The sequence below is a fragment of the Panthera tigris genome, chromosome C1 (genome assembly GCF_018350195.1).
Source record: "Panthera tigris isolate Pti1 chromosome C1, P.tigris_Pti1_mat1.1, whole genome shotgun sequence".
NCBI lineage: Eukaryota > Metazoa > Chordata > Mammalia > Carnivora > Felidae > Panthera > Panthera tigris.
Genome location: NC_056667.1, coordinates 24,097,680 through 24,118,775, shown reverse-complemented (window position 1 = coordinate 24,118,775; position 21,096 = coordinate 24,097,680). Strand labels below are relative to the sequence as shown.

The 21,096-nt window shown below is 48.5% G+C and overlaps 1 protein-coding gene across 2 annotated transcripts; it reads right to left on the bottom strand.

Moving 5' to 3' along the window:
- Nucleotides 1–1,089: 1,089 nt before the first annotated feature.
- On the bottom strand, nucleotides 1,090–19,443 carry TMEM39B (transmembrane protein 39B). 2 transcript variants are annotated; one of them, XM_042996596.1, is made up of 9 exons: nucleotides 19,362–19,443; nucleotides 17,577–17,703; nucleotides 16,849–17,068; nucleotides 16,161–16,244; nucleotides 15,687–15,841; nucleotides 8,484–8,820; nucleotides 7,360–7,547; nucleotides 2,964–3,084; nucleotides 1,090–1,546 (listed from the first exon to the last, which is right to left on the bottom strand). In XM_042996596.1, the coding sequence occupies exons 1-9, from the start codon at nucleotides 19,363–19,365 to the stop codon at nucleotides 1,304–1,306; spliced, it is 1,479 nt and encodes a 492-aa protein (XP_042852530.1). In that variant the 5' UTR covers nucleotides 19,366–19,443; the 3' UTR covers nucleotides 1,090–1,303. The 2 variants fall into 2 exon arrangements, with proteins under 2 accessions (XP_042852530.1, XP_042852532.1); XM_042996598.1 differs by lacking the exons at nucleotides 15,687–15,841; nucleotides 16,161–16,244; nucleotides 17,577–17,703; nucleotides 19,362–19,443 and having other exon boundaries at nucleotides 16,849–16,923.
- Between the last annotated feature and the right edge of the window lie 1,653 nt (nucleotides 19,444–21,096).

Here is a 21,096-nt window from a genome sequence, read left to right as displayed (position 1 = left end):
TTACAAGGTATGTTTCTGTCTCCTGGTTGTCTAAGGTACATCTTTCTTTTTATCTGTCTCATGCTTACCTAGTACGATGCCTTCCTCGACACCAAAAAGTTTTTGTTGCAGTATTTGTCTCCCATACACCGCCACAGACTCATCTGCATATCCTGTGGCCAAAAAGGGCTCAGGAAACAGAGTAGACGAGTGGCTATGACTGTCCTTTTTTCCCAGTGTGAGCCCTCTAGCCTGTCCAGTAAGAGCCAGGTGGTCCTCCAAGCAGCTTTGTTTCCACTCTAGCGCTTGACCTTGCTTACACACCCTCCCTGGCCTAGAACCACTGGCCCACCCTGATCCATCTCCTGCAAAATTTTCCAGCTCTACCCCACCCCCACCCCTTGTTCCCGATCCTTCCTGCTCTAGGAACCATTCTGCTTACCTGCCCCAAATACACCAGAATGTTCCAAATCTCTGTATTACATGTCTCCTTTACTCTGCTTGAAGTGCCTTTCCCCCAGTTTGCCCACCTAGAAAGTGCCTGACAACTCAGACTGTCCCCTCCTTCGAGAAATTCTTAGAGCATTAAACATGCTCTCTCCTGCGCTGCTGTCTTGTAACTGTTAACACCCATCCCAGTGTAGTGTGACCTGTCTGTTTCTGTCTTGGCGTCCTGTCTACCATAGCACCTGACACAGAGCAGGGTCTCAGTGACTGCATGCTGAGAGAATCAGGACATCACATTTTGAGAGGATAGTGGTGTTGTATTTTGGGAGGGTTTTTTGGCTGCTGTGTTACCTTCGGCAAGTCACTATAGCTCTCTGAGCTTGTTATTCACCTATAGAGTTAGAGTGACAGTACCTACCTCCTAGGGTTGACATAAAAGTTGGATTGAAACAAGGCTTATAATACACATGAGAGTAATGTCTGATACACAGCATTCAGCCAGCGGTAAACACCATGACTTCTGGTGTCTCATTTCCTCTCCACTGGAGCAGGCAGGACCCATGAGGACCCCAGAAGCCACACACAGGGCTTCCTGGCCCAGAATCCTAACCTCTGCTCTCTGCCTGACAGGCAAGAAGGGAAAGAAACACAGGACACACAGGCTTAATGGGAGTATAAAAATAGGACTTTTTTCCCCCCTCATAATCACATCAATTATCAAAGAAAGAAACAGTATGTAACAAAAATACAAAGCTCTGGTCAATTTTTTTGTCTGTTTTTGTGTTTTTTTGCTCCCTCACCCAACCCTCCCCAACAGCCCCTTCCCAGAGAGCTCCTGGCTGAAGCCTGGATGCTGTCCCTGGGGTCACCCTGGGGCTTAGGAGAACCGGTGGTCCAGGTCCCTCTGGGGGCTGGCCGAGTAGGAGTAGGCCTTGCCCAATACCAAGCGGTCCCGCAGCAGCTTGAAGAAGGCATAGTAGTTGCTGAAGAGGATGAGCGCCAGGGAGATCGTCTGGTGCCACTTTTCAGAGGACATTAAGGAGTACAGCTGGTAGACAATGACAGCACCCTCCAGCAGCAGAAGGATGTTGAGGATCCTCAGGGGTTTGCTGAAAAAGAACTGCCCAGGAAAGGGTAGGCAGGGACTGGAAAGTATGTTCGAGGAGCCTGCCTCCCGGATGGGGGTTTGGGGTGGGCCAGGGAAGGGGACAAGCTCTGGGGGACCCATGCAGACTTGGGTGGGGAGGAAGACTGTGAGGTTGGACACGGACTTTGCCACCTCTCCGCCTCTGCCTGTGGTGTTTCTTTTCCGGGAAGCTTTTCTTGAGAGGTTTCGCTTACTCCCTCAAACTTTTTCTGGTCTATAATCGACACCTTTTTATATGTGATCCTCCTGGGTATAGTCAGGCCTGAACAAATTAGAATCTTACGACACAGGCATGGAAAGTCATCATAGACTCTACAGTCTGAGAAACCCACTTCTTCATGGGTAGCATCCCGATCTAGGCCAGAAGCTTCTAGGGCATGTGGCGACACCTCACTCTGACCTGGTATTTACAAAGGAAGACAGAGTGTGGGGACTCGAGAAAAATGTTCTCATCCGTTCCAAAGTGCAATCAACGTCTTAGGGAATTTCAATTCTGCAGGGACCAAGGTACCTGACCTCAAGAGCTACTTAAAGGATGGGAAGAGAAGTGGCAGGAAATGGGAGTCCAAGAAACCAGCATGCCAGGCTCAGTTCTGAACCTGACAGGCTACAGGACCTTGGGCAAGTCCCTTTCCTGTCGGGGCCTCGGGTTTCTCTACCGTGAAGAGATGACCCAGATCAATGATTCCTCAAACTGTGTTCCTTGGAACCCTGGGTTCTGAGGAGGTCTTTTAGGGGCTATAGCAGTGGTGAGTGGGAACTGAAGGGAGTTCCAACTCTTTCAAATAGAGTAGTGCCAGGAGGTCCTATATACCAGACTTCAGTCTATGACTGTGTTGGAAAAAAGGCTTTTGAGAGTAAAATAAGTAAATAAAATGGAGACCACTAGCCTCAATGATTTTGAGCAACCCTTTCCATAATGCTGAGTCCAGGAGTCATGACCATCAGATCCCAAGTTTCCGAGCAAGGCACCCTTGAACGAGTTAGACCCTCTGAGCCAATTTCAGTCTCGGAAAATGGGGAGAGCCGTGGTGTTTCTCTCACACACAGGCGAAGACTGCACGGAGGCTACATGGCAACTGCTTACCACTGTGCCTGGCGCACCATATGGAATGGGGATAGTTCTTATTTTCGCCACTGAGAACCTCTTCTTTTATTGTATCATCCTCCCCGCCTCCACCCGGTGTTTTCGAGGATCAGCCACCAAGTGAGCTGCAGTTATGAAGTCACCACTGGTATGGCTGTCCTTGTGCTGCACAGTGTGTAGTTTCCGCTGGATTTGGGAAATGCGGAAAATAGCTGTCTCTTGCTAGGACATCACCTTCCCGTCCGGGATCCTCCTGCTCTCCAGATCAGGCCCCACCCCTCCTTCCCAGGGGAGGAGACTCACGTGGAAGCGGAAGTGGGAGACGTCAGAGGGGATAGCCACGTTGTAGTGGCCCACTGCCTTGTAGACGTTCTTGCTGTGTTTCACCAGCACGCCCTGCGGCCACATGCATTCTTCCGTCCACCTGGAGGCACAGCCCAACAGTGCCCCTTATGCCCAGCTCACCCACAAAAGGGGGTACCAGAAGCCTGGGCCTGGCGTGATCACCAGGGCCCCCGACTCCCATTTCTATCATTTAGACACAGTGACTTTCCTTTTCTGGGTCTCAGCTGCCTCCTCTGTAAAATGGGGTAACAATCATGAGAAATTCACTGCACTGGGAGGCAGAGGGCCTAGGGCTGTCATTCATGTCTGAGAGACCGTCCAGAAAACCCTTTTCCCTCTTTGGGTGCATTTTCCTCACCTGCTCTTAACCTCTAGCCTCCAGCTGGTCTACTACACAGCTGCCCGAGTGATCTTTGTAAAACACCAAGCTGAGCCTATTCTCTGCTCGAACCCCCTTAAGTGTTTTCAGTGCTCTCGGAGTCAAGTCCCCAAGGATGTGGTGTTGCCGCTGAGGCCCTTCCGTGACTCCCACCGCACAGCTCAGGCACAAGCCATTCAGAACTGTCTCTAATTCCTCCAGCACAGCTTACCGTTTCATGTCTCTGCGCAAGTCTCTCCCTCCGACTGAACTGCACTTCCTGATGCCGTATCCTTCCGGCAGGCTCTTTCCAAACTCAGGATCCTCCAGAAACCCTTCCTCAAACTCCCCACAGAGTTCAGCATTCTTCAACTGCTCCCTGAATCTCCTGCTACTGGTCCACTTTCCCCAGTGTTTTATCACTTATGTATTTCCCTGTATCCCTCACTAATCTGGGAACCCTTGACGGAAGAGATGGTATCCAATTCATTTCTACGACCTTAGAGCATGACACAAGGCCCGGCACAGAGGGACTTCAATAAGCATGTGACTGAGATGGTGGGATCTTCCAAATCTTCCAGTGTTCTGCCAGATATCACAGGGACTCCCGGGGTCCTGGGCCAGAGGACAGAGAATTGCTGTCTACAAAAAACTCTATCTCATTCCTACCCTGTTGATTCATTCACTTAAAAACCAGTCATCAGGGCACCTGGATGGCTCAGTTAGTTAAGCGTCCGACTCTTGATTTCAGTTCAGGTCAGGATCTCAGGGTTGTGAGAGCCAGCCCCGCATCAGGCTCCGTGCTAGGTATGGAGCCTGCTTGAGATGTTCTCGCTCCCTCTCCCTATGTCCCTTCCCTGCTTGCACGGTACTCTCTCTCAAAAAAAACCAAACCAAAACAAAACAAAAAAACAAAAAGAGGGGCACCTGGGTGGCTCAGTTGATTAAATGTCTGACTTCAGCTCAGGTCATGATCTCACGGCTTGTGGGTTTGAGCCCTGCGTCTGAGCCTGCTTCAGATTCTGAGTCTCCCTCTCTCTCTCTGCCCCCCCCCCAGAAAATAAAAAAATAAAACTTAAAAAAAAGAAAACAAAAAAGAAAAACCAGCTATCACATTATACCTAATAACACAGATGAAACTCACAGGGATGTGCTGAATGAAAAAGAAACTGAACCCAAGATTTCATTTACATGAACTTGTAGAACAGCCAAAACTAACCTGTGGTTAGTTTATTTATTTATTAAAAAAAAAAAATCTTTTTTTTTTTAAGAGAGAACAGGAGCACATGTACACGCATGAGTGAGGGAGAAGGACAGAGGGAGAGAGAGAAAATCTTTTTTTAAAATGTTTATTTATTTTTATTTTGAGAGAGAAAGCGTGTGCAGGGGAGGGGCAGAGAAAGAATGCCAAGCATGTGGGGCCTGATCTCACGAATCGTGAGATCATGACCTGAGCCAAAATCATGAGTTGGGACACTTAACCAACTGAGCCATCCAGGCACCCCGAGAGAGAGAGAGAATCTTTTTTTTGAGATTTATTTACTTTTGAAAGAGAGAGGGCAAGCGGAGAAGGACAAAGAGGAGGGCAGAAGATCCAAAGCGGGCTCTGTGCTGACAGCAGTGAGCCCAATGGGGGATTCGAACCCATGAGCCGTGAGATCATGACCTGAGCCGAAGTCAGATGCTCAACCAACTGAGCTATTCAGAGGCCCCAAGAGAAGGAATCTTAAGCAGGCTCCCTGCTCAGCACGGAGCCCGATGCGGAATTTGATCCCACGACCCTGGGATCATGACTGGAGCAGAAATCACGAGTCAGATGCTCAACCAACAGAGCTACTCAGGCACCCCCCCTATGGTTAGTTTTGAAAGAATGTAGAAAAATAGTTGTCTGGGTGGTGGTGGTGAGGGGGCGGTCATTGGCAAAAGCTAGGAGGAAATTTTCAGAGGCTGTAAATGTTCTACATCTTGATTCGATGTGGGCTATGTGGGTATATATGACTATCAAAACTCAAAGAATTATACACTTTAAGGTCTATGCATTTCACTATATGTAAATTTTACCTTATAAAAAGACTAGACATGAACCACAAAAATTTACTGTGGCCCTATTATAAGCCAGGCACTCTGGGAGTGAGATGGCTGAGTACTTGACAGGCAAGGACCCTGACAACCGGGAGCTTTACTCCTGGAATAACAGCCAAGTAACTAAGCAAACACAGCAGAGTGTTAGGTGCAATGATCATGATATTATGGGGTTGTGGGAACACAGGGGAGGGGCGCCAAACCCATCCTGGGTGGTGAGGAAAGTGTTCCTGGAGGAAGCAAAGTGCTAAGGAATGCATAAGAATTAATCAGGAAAAGAATTGGAAAGGGTGTTCCAGGCAAAACAAGCATCATATGCAAAACCCTGGATACACACATGCATACAGAATTTGAGGATCTGAAGCAGTTTGGTCTGGCTAAGGCAGAGTATGAGTGGAGGCATGGTAAGAGATGAGGCAGAAAAGGCTGGCAGGACCCAGTGTAGCGGCTGGGAAGCCATGTGCAGGAGCCTGGGTCTTCTCTGTGGACCACGGTGAGCTACAGACAGGTACCTCCCTCATGTTCAGCTATATTCTTATTTTTCTCATTTTATTTTTTTATTTTTTTATTAGTGGGGGGGGGAGAGAGAGAGAGAGAGAGAGAGCGCACACACATAAGCAGGGGAGGGGGCAGAGAGAAAGAGCATCTTAAGCACACTCCACGGTCTGCATGGAGCCCAATGCTGGGTTCCATCCCATGACCCCACTGAGATCATGACCTGAGCCAAAATCAAGAGTCAGACACTCAACTGACTGAGCCCCCCAGGTGCCCCTTAGCTATATTCTATCTTTCTACTCCTCGCTCCCCTCAGAGGCTATGGCTAAGCCGAGCCCCCTTTGAGCCCATTTGGCAATCTTCATCCCCTTTCCTGGACCACCTGGACAGAGACTGGGAGGGTCCCTAACTAGCATTGACAGCCAACATCAGGAAGCTTGGCTTCTGTGGCCTTCCTTTGCATCTCTGCTTCTTGGTGGGCCTACCCCTACAAATCTGTCTGGGGGCCTCTTCTCTGCCACACCTTGTGCTCGGCCCACGGCTCAGATAGGATTCAGGTGGGCCCAGCCTCAAGGAGCTTCTGGTCTACTGGGGGAAAGCAGGCAGGAAAATTAGGGTAACCTGGGCGAAAAGTACTGCGGTAAAGGCACCATGAAGGACGAGCCAGGCTGAGGGGAGGCCGGCCCAGCACCTCAGGGCTCCTGAGCAGGTGACTTCTGCCTCTGCAGGGCCGTCCTGCAGCTGGGCTTCTTTCGGCCCATCATCCTAACGATTTGTGTACGGCTGTCACCCCCACCAGACTGTGAACACCTCAAGGACCTTGTCTCAGTCATTTCCTCCCCGTGGCTCTGCTTCCCTGGCCAGGGCTCACCATAACCACGGTCAGGGCTAACACAGCACATATCCTCTGACCAGACAGATGGAATGGGTTCCTTCACTGTTCAAAACCCCCCCAGCCCCCCTCTGCCTGTAGGTCAAAGTCTAAGCTCCTCTGTCCAATACATAGCACCAGGCTGTTTATGGCTTCGGTAGAGGTAAATGCCTGCTGGAAAGGAGGTGACCTAATGATTGAATGGATGAGTGAGCAAGGGACAGAAGGAGAGAAGCAATGAATGAATGCAAGAGCATATTGGTCAACGAGCTGAATAAAGAACAGTCAGCGAATGAGAAAGTCAACGAGTCTGTGAATTTACTGCCTGGCCTCCTCGCATCTCCAGCACACTGCAAGTTACCTAAGGACAGAGGACATGTCTGCCTTGGGTCCTGCCATACCCTCCTCTGGCCACAAGGCCCAGCACACCAGATGTGCTCAACAACCACCTGCTGACTGAATGAATGAGTTGGTGACGGAGGAGGGGACTAACTCCAGACACTGACCAGGAGGGCCGGGGTTGGGCAGAGAAGGGCAGGGCGACTCACGGGTGCTGCAGCACGTTGGAGCACAGCGCTGGGTCCACCTTCTGCCAGCAGCCCAGGTGGGCAGCGGCCTTGTGCAGTAGGTCACAGTAGCTGGCAGGCAGCAGGTGCTGCATGAGGATGACTGAGGTGCTGATGGACACCAGGAGGAAGAGCTCGCAGGACCAGCGCTTGTCATAATAATGCGTGTTCTGGGGGCAGGGGGTGGTGGGTTAAGGCCTGGGATGTCCATAATGGCCTCCCTCCCTCCCCCTTCCCTGATTCTGTCTGCCTCGGAAACCAGGACAGCCCTCAGTGGGGGCCTGAGACCAAGGATCAAATACCTAACGAAGAAGGCTTAATCATGGGCTTAGACCCTGTGCCCACTACTCAGTTCTCCACAAGCTCCTCTTACATAAAAACTGCTCCCGCTGCCTACGACTCTGAGCCAGAGCATAGACTCCGGGGTCCAACAGACATCAGTTCAAATCTTGACTCTGCTGCTTTATTAACTATGTGATGCTGGGCAAACCATTTCACTTCTCTGTGCTCTAGCTGCCTCATCTGTTAAATGAGGATAAGAATAGCTACCAACCACCTATGAGAGGCGTTAGGGGGATTATCACACTCCTGAAAGCTCTAGCACATTGTAGGTGTTCAAGAAATATTATGTCCTCTCAGCCTCAAATCATTCAGCGCAGTCTACCCCTGGAGAAATGTTTCCAGCCTACTGTCAGCTGGGGAGGTACCTTCCCAGAAGGCCAGACGAGCAAGAGAGAAGGCACAGGCTTTTGGAGTCATTCAGGTCTGGATGAATCCTGGCTTTCCTACTTACTGATGAAGCTGGACATTGTGACATGCCTGTGCCAAAACAGCCACAGTGAAATACAACATCACTGCTTTTTGTTATCAATCAAGTATTATGAACAGCAATATCATGTCCCAATCATTGGCTGGGTGACCTTGCGCAGGCCACTCCCTTTCAGGGAGCCTTGTGCTCTCTACTCTAAAATCGAGGTAGCGGTCACTCTAGCCCTCAAGAGAACAGATGGGAATCTTGTCAAAAACGGTCCAGTTATTTACGCAAGGGGGAGGGCTCCTGCGGGGCAGCTCCCCCCCACTCCCACTCCACGGGCTGAGCTACGTACCTTCACAAACCAGACAGGCACAAAGGCCACGTAATAGGCACTCAGCATGGAGCTGACCAGCACTTCCTTCATGCGCCAGTTGAAGTCCATCTTGAGGAATTCTACCTCGCTGCGGATGAGGCTGGGGGACAGGCAGCAGGCGTGGGTGGGCATGGCATCTGGGCCGTACAGCTGTCGCGTGTGCTGCTTCCACGTCTCCCGCAGCGTCAGCAGGTAGTCCCGGCTCCGTGCCAGGCCACTGACGGCCTCCCGGGGACCCACAGAGGCCATGTGGCTGAAGAGGTTTGTCTTGCGCAGGTCACAGTTCAGCTGCAGGAACGGAATGTACATCCCAAACCTGCTGGGGAAGACAGTGGTGAGGGTAGGCCTGCCCATGGGCCACAATCCCAATCTTTACCCACGGAGGGAATCTTCTTTCCTCCCTGGGCCTTAGCTCTCCCGGCTGCTCAGAGGAGAGAATTTATCCATCCTTCTGTACAGCCATCCTCCGGTAAGACATTCAACACACGTATTAGCATCGAGTGCAGGCCAAGCATTGTGCCGAGCGTCGGGAACAAAGTAGGAAGTAGGAGACAAGGCCCTGCCTCACAGTCTATTGCTGACCAACAGTGATCCTAACAGCCCACATTCCTTAGGCACACTCCATGCTCTAGACACTGTACTAAGTGCCTCACACACGTTCTCTTCTTGTGTGTCTCCTAAGAACACAATGCATTAGGTACGGTTATTTTGTACCCTTTTGAGAAAGCTGTGGCTCAGAGAAGTGAAGCGGATTCCCAAAATTTACCCAATGATAAGGAAGCAATAGAGCTGGGATTCAAACCCAGAACTGTCTGGTACCAAAGACCGAGACGCATAATCAACAAATACTAAGAGTAATTCATTAGTTAAAAAAAAAGGTACAAGGGGTGCCTGGCTGGCTCAGTCGGTGGAGCATGCAGCGCTTGATCTCAGGGATGTGAGTTCGAGCCCCGCACTCAGCACAGAGCTTACTTAAACAAAACAAAACAAAACAAAACAAAACAAAACAAAACAAAACAAAACAAAAAACGGACGCGGTACCACAAGAGGTCTAAGTTGTTATGGCTGCATACATTAAAGGCAGCTCTTCAGCTTGTGGAGGAAAGCAGTTCAGGGACAGTATTTACCGTGTGCCTATTATGTGCCAAGCACTGAAATGGGCCCTTGAACAGTACAAATCCCTTTCCCTGAGTAGTACCCTTAGGGTTGGTGCTACTCAGTGTGGGGTATTTTGAGTGTATGGCTGGTATCTTTTGAGAAGAGAACTAGATAGACCTAAAGGCCAGGAGAGTAGATAATTATAGAAAGTAGCTAAGTGCCAGGGTGCCTGGCTGGCTCAGTTGGTAAAGCATGCAGCTCCTGATCTTGGGGTTGTGAGTTCAAGTACCACATTGGGCATAGAGATTACTTTAAGTATAAATAAATATGTAGGGGGAGAAAAGTAGCTAAGTTAGCCTAGCACGTGTCCATGGAACAGTGTAGTAGGTGCTATTTCGAGGCGTTCCTTTTTTCAGCTTGGGGCTTGTCAATTTCCCCAGGTCCTCAGACACAGCCCCAGAAAGGTCCCTGGGCTGCCCCTACGAGTTAGGGCCAATGAGAATGCTACATTTTCTTCCCCAGAGTAGCGTTTTTCTTCCTTTTCCCTGATGTTCCAAGAAGGAATACATGAGTATCCTTGGGTAAGCAGTTGGCCTTTTTGGGTTTTTGCTTTCTGGTCTATAAAATGGGGATGCTACCATTCTCCCTGGTATAAGGTTAAGTAAGATTACTTTGAGAACTGTGGTCAGCAGCATAACTGTTAGGGTCAAACAGGCCAGGATTAAAATCCCAGCTCTGCTATTGACTAGCACTCTGATTTAGGGCAAGTCATTTCATCTCTATGAGCCTCCGTTTCCTTAATTTGCTTTAAATTACATAGCTTGTACTGATCCTCTACACTCAGGTATTACACCTAGTGTTTTCATAAATACCCTCTTTCAAACCTTGTAACAACACCCAGCATGGTGTTTGACCCAAAGCAGAAGATCCGTAAAATTTTGCTTAGAAAAGAGAGACCAGGGATTCTGTGGGACAGAAAAGAAGACTGTAATGGGACTCCCAAAATATTCTTCAGGATACCCTGTGGGAACGAAGGAGTGGAGCACCGGTGGGATCAGGGTGATACGAGGGATTCCGACTCAAATTTAAGGGCAAGTACTCAAGAATCTTCCTGGTTTTGCCTCTAAGGAGGACTGCAGATACAATTACGTTATTTGGCAACAGCAAGTGACTGCTCCGCGGGTCACAGGTTAGAAGCAGCTTCACTGCAAGATGGCAGATTCCCTCTCACCTTCTCCACTCAAGACGTGACCGTATAAAAGTAGGTAATAAATTCATATCAGCAAAAAGAATGGGAGTGGGGTTACTGGTTCACAAGCGATTTTGACAAATTTAGAAAGCAGCGGGAAACATGTTGGCAGAGGAGGAAGGAAGCCATCAACAGAGCGACGCTGTCCAACAGAAATATAATGAGAATTACGTATGTAATTTGAAATTTTCTGGTAGCCACTTTGAAAAAAAATGAAATTAATGTGAATGCTCTGCTTAACCCAATATATGCCACACATTATCATTTCAACATGGCATCATTTACCAATGAGATCTTTACTTACTTTCTTTTTTTGTACTAAGCCTTCAGAATCTGACGTGTACTTCACACTTACAACAACACATTTCAATTCAAACGAACTTCTCTCCAATGTTCAATAATAACAGGTAGCTAGAAGCTGCTCAACTGGATGGCGTAGGTCTAGAATATGCTGCGAGGGCTGTACTGGGGGTAGGAGCTTATCTGCCCAGTGACCCAAGAGAGACTCTGGCTTGAAGCAGACACATCTGATAAAGGGTAGAAGTGAGCAGCAGGACTGAACAAATGGGATTAAACAAAGATCTGTATTTATTTATAAGAGTCAGTCCATTTATTCCCTTATTCACCTCACACAATCTACCCTGAAAGATTCTTCTGTAAAGAATGTGAATAAACTACCCTGGGGAGAACTGATATCTCTAATGGGGGCATCCTAGGGTAACCCCCTCACCCTGGTTTCTGGCCTATGGGGGCGCACAACTCACTTATCCTAAAGCAAAGTCTGCCAGTCTGTTGTGTCCTGCTCTTATAGTTAGAATCCCTGGCCAAAGCTCCCACTCATATATACAATGGCAGAGGGAGAGGAAGTGTGCTCCAACCTACTCAGTCCTTCATTTGTAAGTGTAAAGAGACAACTGAAGAAACTAACGATGCTTAGAAGCCTAGCAGCAGGAAACGAAAGATTGACCCCAGTGGAAAGACAAAATTGAGGGAACATGAGAGATTTTTAAAACAAGAACAGAATGCTATGAGAAAAGGACAATCAGAAAACAAGAAAGAGGTCTGAGAGATAAAAAATTTGACTGCTGAAAAACTCAGTAAAAAAGCTGGAAGATAAAGTTGAGAAAATCTCCCTAAAGGCAAAGTAAAAAAAGAGAGAGAGGAGAAAGAGGGGGGAGAGAGACAGAGGGGAAGAAAGACGGGGATGGGGGGGTGGAGAAAGGGAGAGCGATGAAAAATATGAGGGAAAATATAAGAGAAACAGATGATCACTCTATGAGGTCTACCACCTTAAGAACAGAAGTCCTAGACAGAATAGAAAAAATGGAAGGGAAGATATTATCAAAGAAATAATAGGAGAAAATTTCCCTGATCTGAAGAAATAGCCAAATCTCCAGGTTAAAAAGTCCTAGAGTACAGATACGATGACTGACGAAGTCCCACACCAGACACCTCCTTATAAAATTTCAACTAATCAAAAGACAAACAGGCTACCTCTAAAAGCTTTTAGAAAGGAAAAAACAAGTCATCTACAAAGTAACTGGAATCAAACTGGCATCAGACTTCTCACTGGATGCTAGACACAATGGAATAATATCTTCAGACTTCTGGGAGAATATGAATTTGAACTTAGAAATCTACATTTAGCTGAACCATCAACCAAGTATGAAGGCAGAATAAAGACATTTTTAGACATGCAAGGCCTCTAAATGTATATACCTCCCACACCCATTGTTAAGGAAATTACCTGATAACGCACTCCAGCAAAATAAGGGAGAAAACCAAGAAAGAAGACATGGGATCCAGGAAACAGTGGATCCAACCCAGGAGGGCAGCGAAGGGAAGTCCCAGGCTGAGAGCTGTACAGCAGGCCTAAAGAGCAACCACTCCAGACTGGAGCAGGAGGATGGAAGGCTCCAGGAAGGATGTCTTTAGGGGGAAAAATGGACTCCAGGCAACAGGTAGCATGATTGAGAGGCTGGATAAACTTGAGGATATGTTGAAGGCCCATCACTCTTTTGTCAACAAGAAAAAAGAAAGGCAATTAGAACTCCAAGGAAAAAAAAAGAGCCTGTATTAGACAGTTACAATCTAAATACGAAGCAAACTAAAATGTGGCATGATTTTAAGCAATTGATGGAATGTAAGAAAAGAGAAACCATTTGACTTTGACATGAAGAACTTTCTTTTTTAAGAGGTCCAAGATTATAACTCAGTAACCACAGAGAAGGAACGTTATCTATGCACACTACTTGGTCCTGAAGTGAACGGTATTTTCATATTCATAATAACATCAAGGCTACTTATTGCTTTCTAGCTTTTAGAATTAATCTTAAACAAAGAATGGAAGACTTAAATGTGGTTATATAGGAGAATGTGAATGTCAAGCTTAACAACATAAGAGTATAGCTGCCAGGAAGTGAGAGGAGGAAGAGGGGAGGAAAAGTGGAAGGGTAGAGTTCCTAACATTATTGTCTACATTAAAGGGATTAAGATACTATTGTTGATGAGATAAAAAATACAGGCATGGTGATATTATTGGAAAAGATAATCAATAGAAAAATAAAAATAATAAGTTATCAAATACTGGGAATAGTATGGATGGAAGGGTGAATTAAGTAAATCTTCACCTGTCATTGAAGGGAATCAATGTATGTATTTGTGTGTGCTTGTATATGCATAAAACATTTATTTCCAGGATATACAAGAAACCAGAAATGGTGGTGGTTACCTCTTGGAAGGGAAACTGGGTAGCTAAGAGACAGGAGCCAAAGAGAGACCTCTTCATTCTATGTTCTTTATACATTTTTACACATATTTATACATTTTGAATTTTAACTATGTAAACCTATTATCCAGCTATAAAATCAATGATAAATTTTTGAAAGGAATAAAGATACTAGAATTATGGAGGTAACTCCTTTTTGAAAGGAATAAAGATACTAGAATTATGGAGGTAACTCAAAAAACACTGAAAGTCAGAAACAGTGAGAGAGATCGCTTTGGAGAAGTGGGACTAAAAAGCTAGTAAGTAGGGCGCCTGGGGGGCTCAGTCAGTTAAACGTGTCTGACTCTTGATTTCAGATCAACTCATGATCTCATGGTACAGGAGTTCAAGCCCCGCATCGGGCTCGGTGCTGACAGTGCACAGCCTGCTTGGGATTCTCTCTCTCCCTCTTTCTCTGCCCCTCTTCTGCTCGTGCTCATTCTCTCAAAATGAATACACTTAAAAAATAAATAAATAAAAAGCGAAAAAGTGGGGTTGGAGGCTGTTGTTCATCATAAGCTTTTTAGCACTACTGGACTGATGTTAGGCTATGTATGTCTTATGTTAATAAAAATTTAAACGTTAAATAATAAAAAAAAAAAAAAGGCAAAGTATGAATACTAAATGATACCTGTCCCCAAAGAGAATGGATTCACTGGATAGCAACCAGAAAGTGAGAAAATTAAGGCGACTATTGACGGCTCTAACCATTTGTTATCATCTATCAAAAATGTACTGCACCTTTCAGTACAGTCATTCTACTTCTGGGAACCTGTTGACAGAAATATTGGACAAGTGGGCAAAGATGTATGCAAAAGAATGTTCCCTACCTCACGGTCTCCAATAGGGAAAGCTAGGAACACCTCAAAAGGGCACCAATAGAAGACAAGTACAACTGTGAAACATCTACACAATGGAATACCATAGGCTATTTAAAAAAATGAGGCAAACCTGTATGCATCGCCATGGAAAAATACCCAAGTTATATGATGATGCAAAAAAATGCAGTAAATTGTACAATATCATGCATAGTTTAATTCCTTTTTTGTTAAAAAAAAAAAAAGTATACGTGTGTATGCTCGGACAGAAAAATTTGGAAGGATATGCTGCAAATAATGGTTTTCTGGAGGACTGGTGTTCTATAGGACTTTCATTTTCTACATTAAAAGCTTCTGTAAAGTTTAATGTTTTTATATGACACATGTGTCACTCTTATAATTAAACACTAGTTATAACTGAAACAAGTGTGATGGGCTCCTCCCATGACAGTGCCCTTTTGGTCATGCAAGGTACAGAGGGAGGAGTATCCAGCTCTGAAGCTTCCCGGGACACAGAAATGGCCCAGCCTGAGGAAGTTCATAAACCAGAAAGCCCAGGGTTGGGAAATGATTGTAAATGCCCAGGCAGCCAGGAGCCTGCCCCAAGAACAGCCAGCGTGGACATCTTGCCAAAGCTCTCCCCGGTTCTAGGTCAGAAGGGGGAAGTCCTGGGCTCTTTCCAGACACTGTCTTTCCGTCCTCAATAATCTGGGCTCTGGTGAGATGGAGTGAGTGAGCAAAACAAACACAAAGACTGACATACACGCATAGACGTGTAGATATGCACACACACTTCATGCATAGACACCCACACAGAGAGACATGCACACACGCAGGTGCTCGCATGCACACAGACCTGGGGGAGGCACCGAGAGATTACATAAACATTAACATACAAAAAAAGACAGAGAAAGAGAAAGAACCAGAGAGAGAAGAAAGAGAGAGGGAGACAAAGCCCATGCACCCCTATCAGGAACTGTTCCTTTGGCATATACACTCAGATCTGAGTCCCATTCTGACCTCCCCCTTGGTGGCACCTTGGGTAAATTAGGCCTGCTGTCTCAGTTTCTGCTCCTGCAAAAAACTAATCACCTTAGTCTCAGGGGGATGTTCTCAGACAACGTGAGAGGATATTGCTGCTGCCCTGCCATGAGTCTTCCAGGTATGGGGGCCTGCTGACCCAGCCACACTCAGGGCAGAGGTCAGGAGCCAGGTGCTAGGCAGTGAGGGGTGGAGTGAGGGGTACTCACGGATAGCAGAGGAACAGGAGGTTCAGGAAGGAGTAGGTCCTGAAGAGGTGGATGAGGGAGCGGCACAGACTCCAGCCTGTTGCCGTGAGAACGGTGAAGCGGGTGAGGAACAGCAGGATGGAGCGAAAGAGGGAGACCTTCCCCCTCTGAGAAGCCTGGGTCAGGGCGAGATAGGACAGGATGGGGCCTTGGATAGGCCACGGGGACAGTGCCCAAATCCCACCCAGCGTGACCTGTGATCCCACCCAGGGAACCATGGGGCAGCAGGCCGGACAGAACCTGGCAAGGTGAATGCTCTTCCTTGGCGCCCAGGAAACTCCAAGAGTAACGGGATGTGAGTAATGTTCTTCAACCAAGTTCAAAGGGAGCCCCAAGGAAAATGCCTTGGGCTTGAAGGGCTAGGCGTGTTTCCTTGGTACCCCCAGGGGAAAGGCGAGTCCCCAAGTCCCCGGTCATCCTCTAGGACCCAATCACCTCCTTCACGATGGACCCAATGAAGCGGCGGCCCAGAACGATGGTGGTCACCATCAGCAAGTTGAAGTCGATCAGGTGGAAATTCTGTCAGGGGGCAGAGGCTGGGGGTCACGTGGGCCCCCTGCCCATATACGGGCTTTTTTCAAACCCACCTCCCCCTGCCCGGTCCTTTCCACAGGGACTATCCCCACTCTCCGACCTTCACAAGTCTCTAGCTGAGTCAGGCCAGGAAATTACCTAGAGGAGCAGAACAGGACCCAGAGGAGGGAAGTGGGACAGTCCCTGGAGATAAGAGAGTGGTGTGTGAGCCCTGTTGCTCTGATCACCCATGCTCCAGTCCCTGAACCTCTCTTTCTACACGGAGATCTTTCCACTCCTTAAAATACTCAGGTATGCCTGTGGCTCTTCTCCCCCACAGGACTTAAGATTCTGCCTTCCTTTAGGCAAAATCTATCCAATTTATCTCCACTACCTTTGAACCGCCTAATGCAGTACTGAGCAATTCGGGTGAGTGTTCAGGAATCATTCATTTTCTGTTCCTTCTACATGTTCTATGGCCGGCATGAGGCCAAATGTACAGGGCACTCGGTAAGCTGTGTTAAACTGAAGCCAAACGTCATACACACACACACACACACACACACACACACACACACACACACAGAGCTGGTCCTGGCTGGGCACCTACCAGGGAGGTGTGGGATGGCGGGTGGGAAGGCGGATACCACCACACTGTCTTGTAGATGTTGATGTAGTGGACGAAGAGGGCTATGAGCTGGCAGAAGAAGAGCTGCAACTCAAACAGAATGCTGGCCTGGACTGGCAGCTCGGGGATCTTGCAGTGCTGTAGGGGCACGACCGTCTGGGTGGCCAGAGGGGGGCTGGAGAGGCCCGTCCCAGAACTGCTCCTGGGAGGTGGGGAGGGAAAAAACATCAGGAGCTGTCCTGCGAACCCCACCAAGAAGGGCTTCTGGGGCAAAGGATGGTGAGGTTGGGTCAGAAAAGCAGCACAAGGCAAACACGGAGTCCTAATCCTGCCTGTCAGACAAAGGAGCCGACAGACACTTTTCCTATCCCTAATCTTATTCAGGCTTTCCAACATTCCCCAGGAAGGAAAGAATTATTAGATCCATTTTACAGATGAGGAAAAGGAGGCCCAATGAACGGAGACAACTTGCTGAAGCCACCAGAAAATCAGGAGCAGAAATGTAAGTGGAATCCTGTAACTGGGCTTACTATACTATGTCCCTCTGCATCTGCCCAAGTGACCACCACTCTGGGTCTTTTGCTGCTCACTGCACTCTAAGCCCCCGTCTGGGATCTGGGGTATCACATCCTAGAGCCCAGTGAGAGAGAGCTTTGTTCATACTGCCCCTGTGAGCCCACAGTGAGGGGCAAGACACAGAGGTGGTTTACCTGGTGCGGGAGCGGACACTGGTGACTGATGCGCTGGAAGTATGGCCCCCACCAGAGCCCCCTGACGATCCTGGCTCACACAGTGGATTTCGACAGTAGGATGTCCTGTTGGGACCTCTTCGTCCTCCTGTGGGACTCAACATAAAATAGATCCTCAAGCCGGAGGGCATATATCAAGGATAACAGCAATGATACTGGCTACCAGTTACCTGGTGTCTCGTTTTATCATTCAATCACAGAGACCTCTGATCTGGCCCCTGCCTACGGCTTCAACCTCATCTCCCATTCCCTGCCTGGCCTCCAAGCTTCAGCCATCCTGTCCTTTCTCTCCTTAAGCAAATCAAACTTGTTGCTACCTCTTATCCTTGCTGTATGTCTGGAGAGCCCTCCCCTGACTGCCATTTTTTAAGCATCTGCCCCCATAACCCTCTTATTTCTACTTTTTTCACAATTCAGTCTTAGAATTTATCTTACTCACTTGTTAACATATGTATCGTCTTTCTCACTAGAGCAGGAAGTCAGTGAGGTCATTAACTTTAGCTGTCGTTTTCACTGTGTATCCCCTCCCCCTACCACAGAGCCCAGCATAAAGTTAAGTGCTCTATAAGTCTGTCTTGATGAGTGGCTGAACCCAGCAAAATAGGTTTCCCACAGATTAGGAAACTGAGTTTACACTGTGTCACGGGTAATTGGTGGGTCTGAGGCTTGAGCTCTTAGCTCTGGCGTACGCTGTCCTGTTCAGATACTACAAGCCTCTCTAGGCTTATGATTCTGGGCACCCTTGAGGTCTTTTTCTCAAGAGCCCAAGATCCAGCTCAGTAGGCATCCTGGGGTTTCATGGTCAGGACCAGGACCTGAGCACAGGGTCAAGGATGTGGGTTCTGGGAGAATGCTGTGGTTGTGGACCCAAACCCTATTTCTCTAAGCTTGTCAGTGTAGCCCAAACTCCCAGGCACCATCCTGCACAAAAGCCCTGCACAAAGGTCCTAAGCACCACCCCAGTCCTAATCAAAATTACATCCCTGTTCAAACCACCTCATGGCAACAGAGCCTGCACTCGCCTAGCTTCCCAGCTCAGAAGGTTTTCTCACACGTGTCTCCAAAAAGTACTTGTTCAGCTCTGCCCCCAGTCAGGCTCCAACCCAGAAGCTTTGTTCATACACTATTACACCTGGCTTAAAACATCCCACGTAAGCACCTTCAGTCCAAAAGCTCTGCCCACACCCACTCTCCTCTCTTTAGAAGCTCTACACCCACGTAAAGCCCCTAGGCCCAGAAGCCCCGCCTACACACAGTTGTCAGCCCAGAACACGCGCCCACAAGCCAATAAAAGCTCTCTTTGCCCAGAAGCGCGGCTCCAGAATGGGCTCCCTAGGTCCGGAAGGTCTTCTCGCCCCGCCGCCCCTCGTGCAAAGCCCGAAAACCCAGAAAGTTCGCCCCCGAACAAACGCCTACAACCCAGGAGCTCCGCCCCAGCAGTAAGGCCCCGCCTACCGCTACGCCCCGTCCCCGCTTCTAACCCAGGTGAGCGGGTCTTCACCAAAGCCCAAGCCCCCACGGGCCCTCTCCCTTTTAGAAGCCCCGCCTACCGCGCCAATGCCCCGCCCCTATAACCGAGGCCCCACCCTGCAAAGCGACAGGAGGGGGCGGGGCCCCTCTGTGCCCCGCATCCCCTCCCCCTTCCCTCGCCGGGATCTTGTCCGCGTGGGGGAGCAATCAGCAGCTTGGCCATCCCGACCCCCACGTCTGCCCGTTCCCCGGCCGAGCCGGACCCGCTCCGCTCACCCATCTCCTCCCCCCGGCGCTCTCCGCTCCGCCGCCGCAGCTCCTGCGGGCAATATGTCGGAGGCGACGGCGGCCGGGAGAGGACTAACCGCCGCAGCCCAGTCCCCGGGTATCAGTCGCGCGCTCCCGCCTGGCCGCCAAATTTGCATACAAGGCGGGCTGGAAGCTGGGAACGCGCTTCTTAAAGGGGCCGCGCGGACAAAGGCGGTGCCTGCGCGCTCTCTTTGTCTCCAGGCCCCCTACGCCCTTGCAGCAGCTGCTGCTCGGGAGACCCCAGAGGGAGGGAAGTCACCTCCTGCTTTTCCCTTGCGTGCCTTCTCCCACCGTCTCTTCAGGCCGGAGGGAGGGGACCGGAACCGTCCCTCGGCTCCTGCGCGAGATGGACTGTATCCTTGAGTGGCCCCCCGGCGGCTCAAATTCAACGCGTCCCAAATTGGGCTTTCATTTGTCGTTAGCCTTATTGTTCTCTGGTCCACCCTAGCGAAAATCTGGGAGTCGTTTCCCTCGACCCCCCACACCCACTCTTTCACTTAGTTTTGCTGACCCTAAATCCTAAATATTTCTCCTGCCACCACCTTAGTTCAAATCCTGCTTCTGCCAATTCTGAGCCTTGAAATCTTTTTTCTTGCTCTTTACAATGAGGCTCGTAATATTCACCTTATAGGTCTTGGTGAGGATTGAATGAGATAACGCTCACAGAACAGGGTCTGTTTTTAAAAATGTTAGCCATCATTATTATTAGGATGCATGGCAAGCACTTAACACAGGAAACACTCAGTAAATGAGGTACTGTTACCAAGTGTTATGATTTCTTCCCTCACAAGACCTGTAAACTGTCTTAATCACCTGGTAGCTCCATGACTTAGCACAGTGCTTGGCACGTAATAGACATCAATATTCAATTAATTGAATGAATTAGTAGATATTTGATATTCATACTTACAGTTAACTGGGAGGAGATGGACATAAAATTAGTAAATTCTGTAGTATATCAGGAGGGGATAATTGTGGGGGTAAACAGGAGAGGGGTATGGGAGGTTGCAATTTTAAACAGGACAGTCAGAGTAGGCTTCACTGTGAAGGTGACTTTTGACCAAACACTTGAAGGAAATGAGTGAGTCATGTAGACATCCAGAGAAAACGGGTGTTCTGGGCTGGGCAGAGGGGAAAAAAAAAAATCAGGTATGAACCCAGCTAATGTGTTTAAGAAGCGGCAAGGTCAGGGGCACCTGGGTGGCTCAGTTGGTTGAGCATCTGGCTTCGGTTCAGATCGTGATCTCACAGTCTGTGGGTTTGAGCCCTGCATCGGGCTCTGTGCTGACAGCTCAGAGCCTGGAGCCTGCTTTGGATTCTGTCTCCCTTTCTGCCCCTCCCCTGCTCACACTCTGTCTCTCTCTGTCTCAAAAATAAATTAAATTTTTTTTTTTTTAACTTAAGAAATGGCAAGGTCAGTTTGGCTTGGCTGAAATAGACATGAGAGTGGGATGTGAGAAGGGGTGGACACTATAGGGCTCCTACTTACTCTGAATGGGATGGGGAAGATGGAGGGTTTGAACTTACATTTTGTTTTTTAAGTTTATTTTGAGAGAGAGCATGAGGGTGCGTGTGTGCACGTGGAGGGGAGAAGCAGAGAGAGAGGAAGAGAGCGAATCCCAACCAGGCTCCGTGCTGTCAGCACAGAGCCCCACACAGGACTTGATCTCAAGAACGGTGAGATCGTGGATGAATTGAGCTG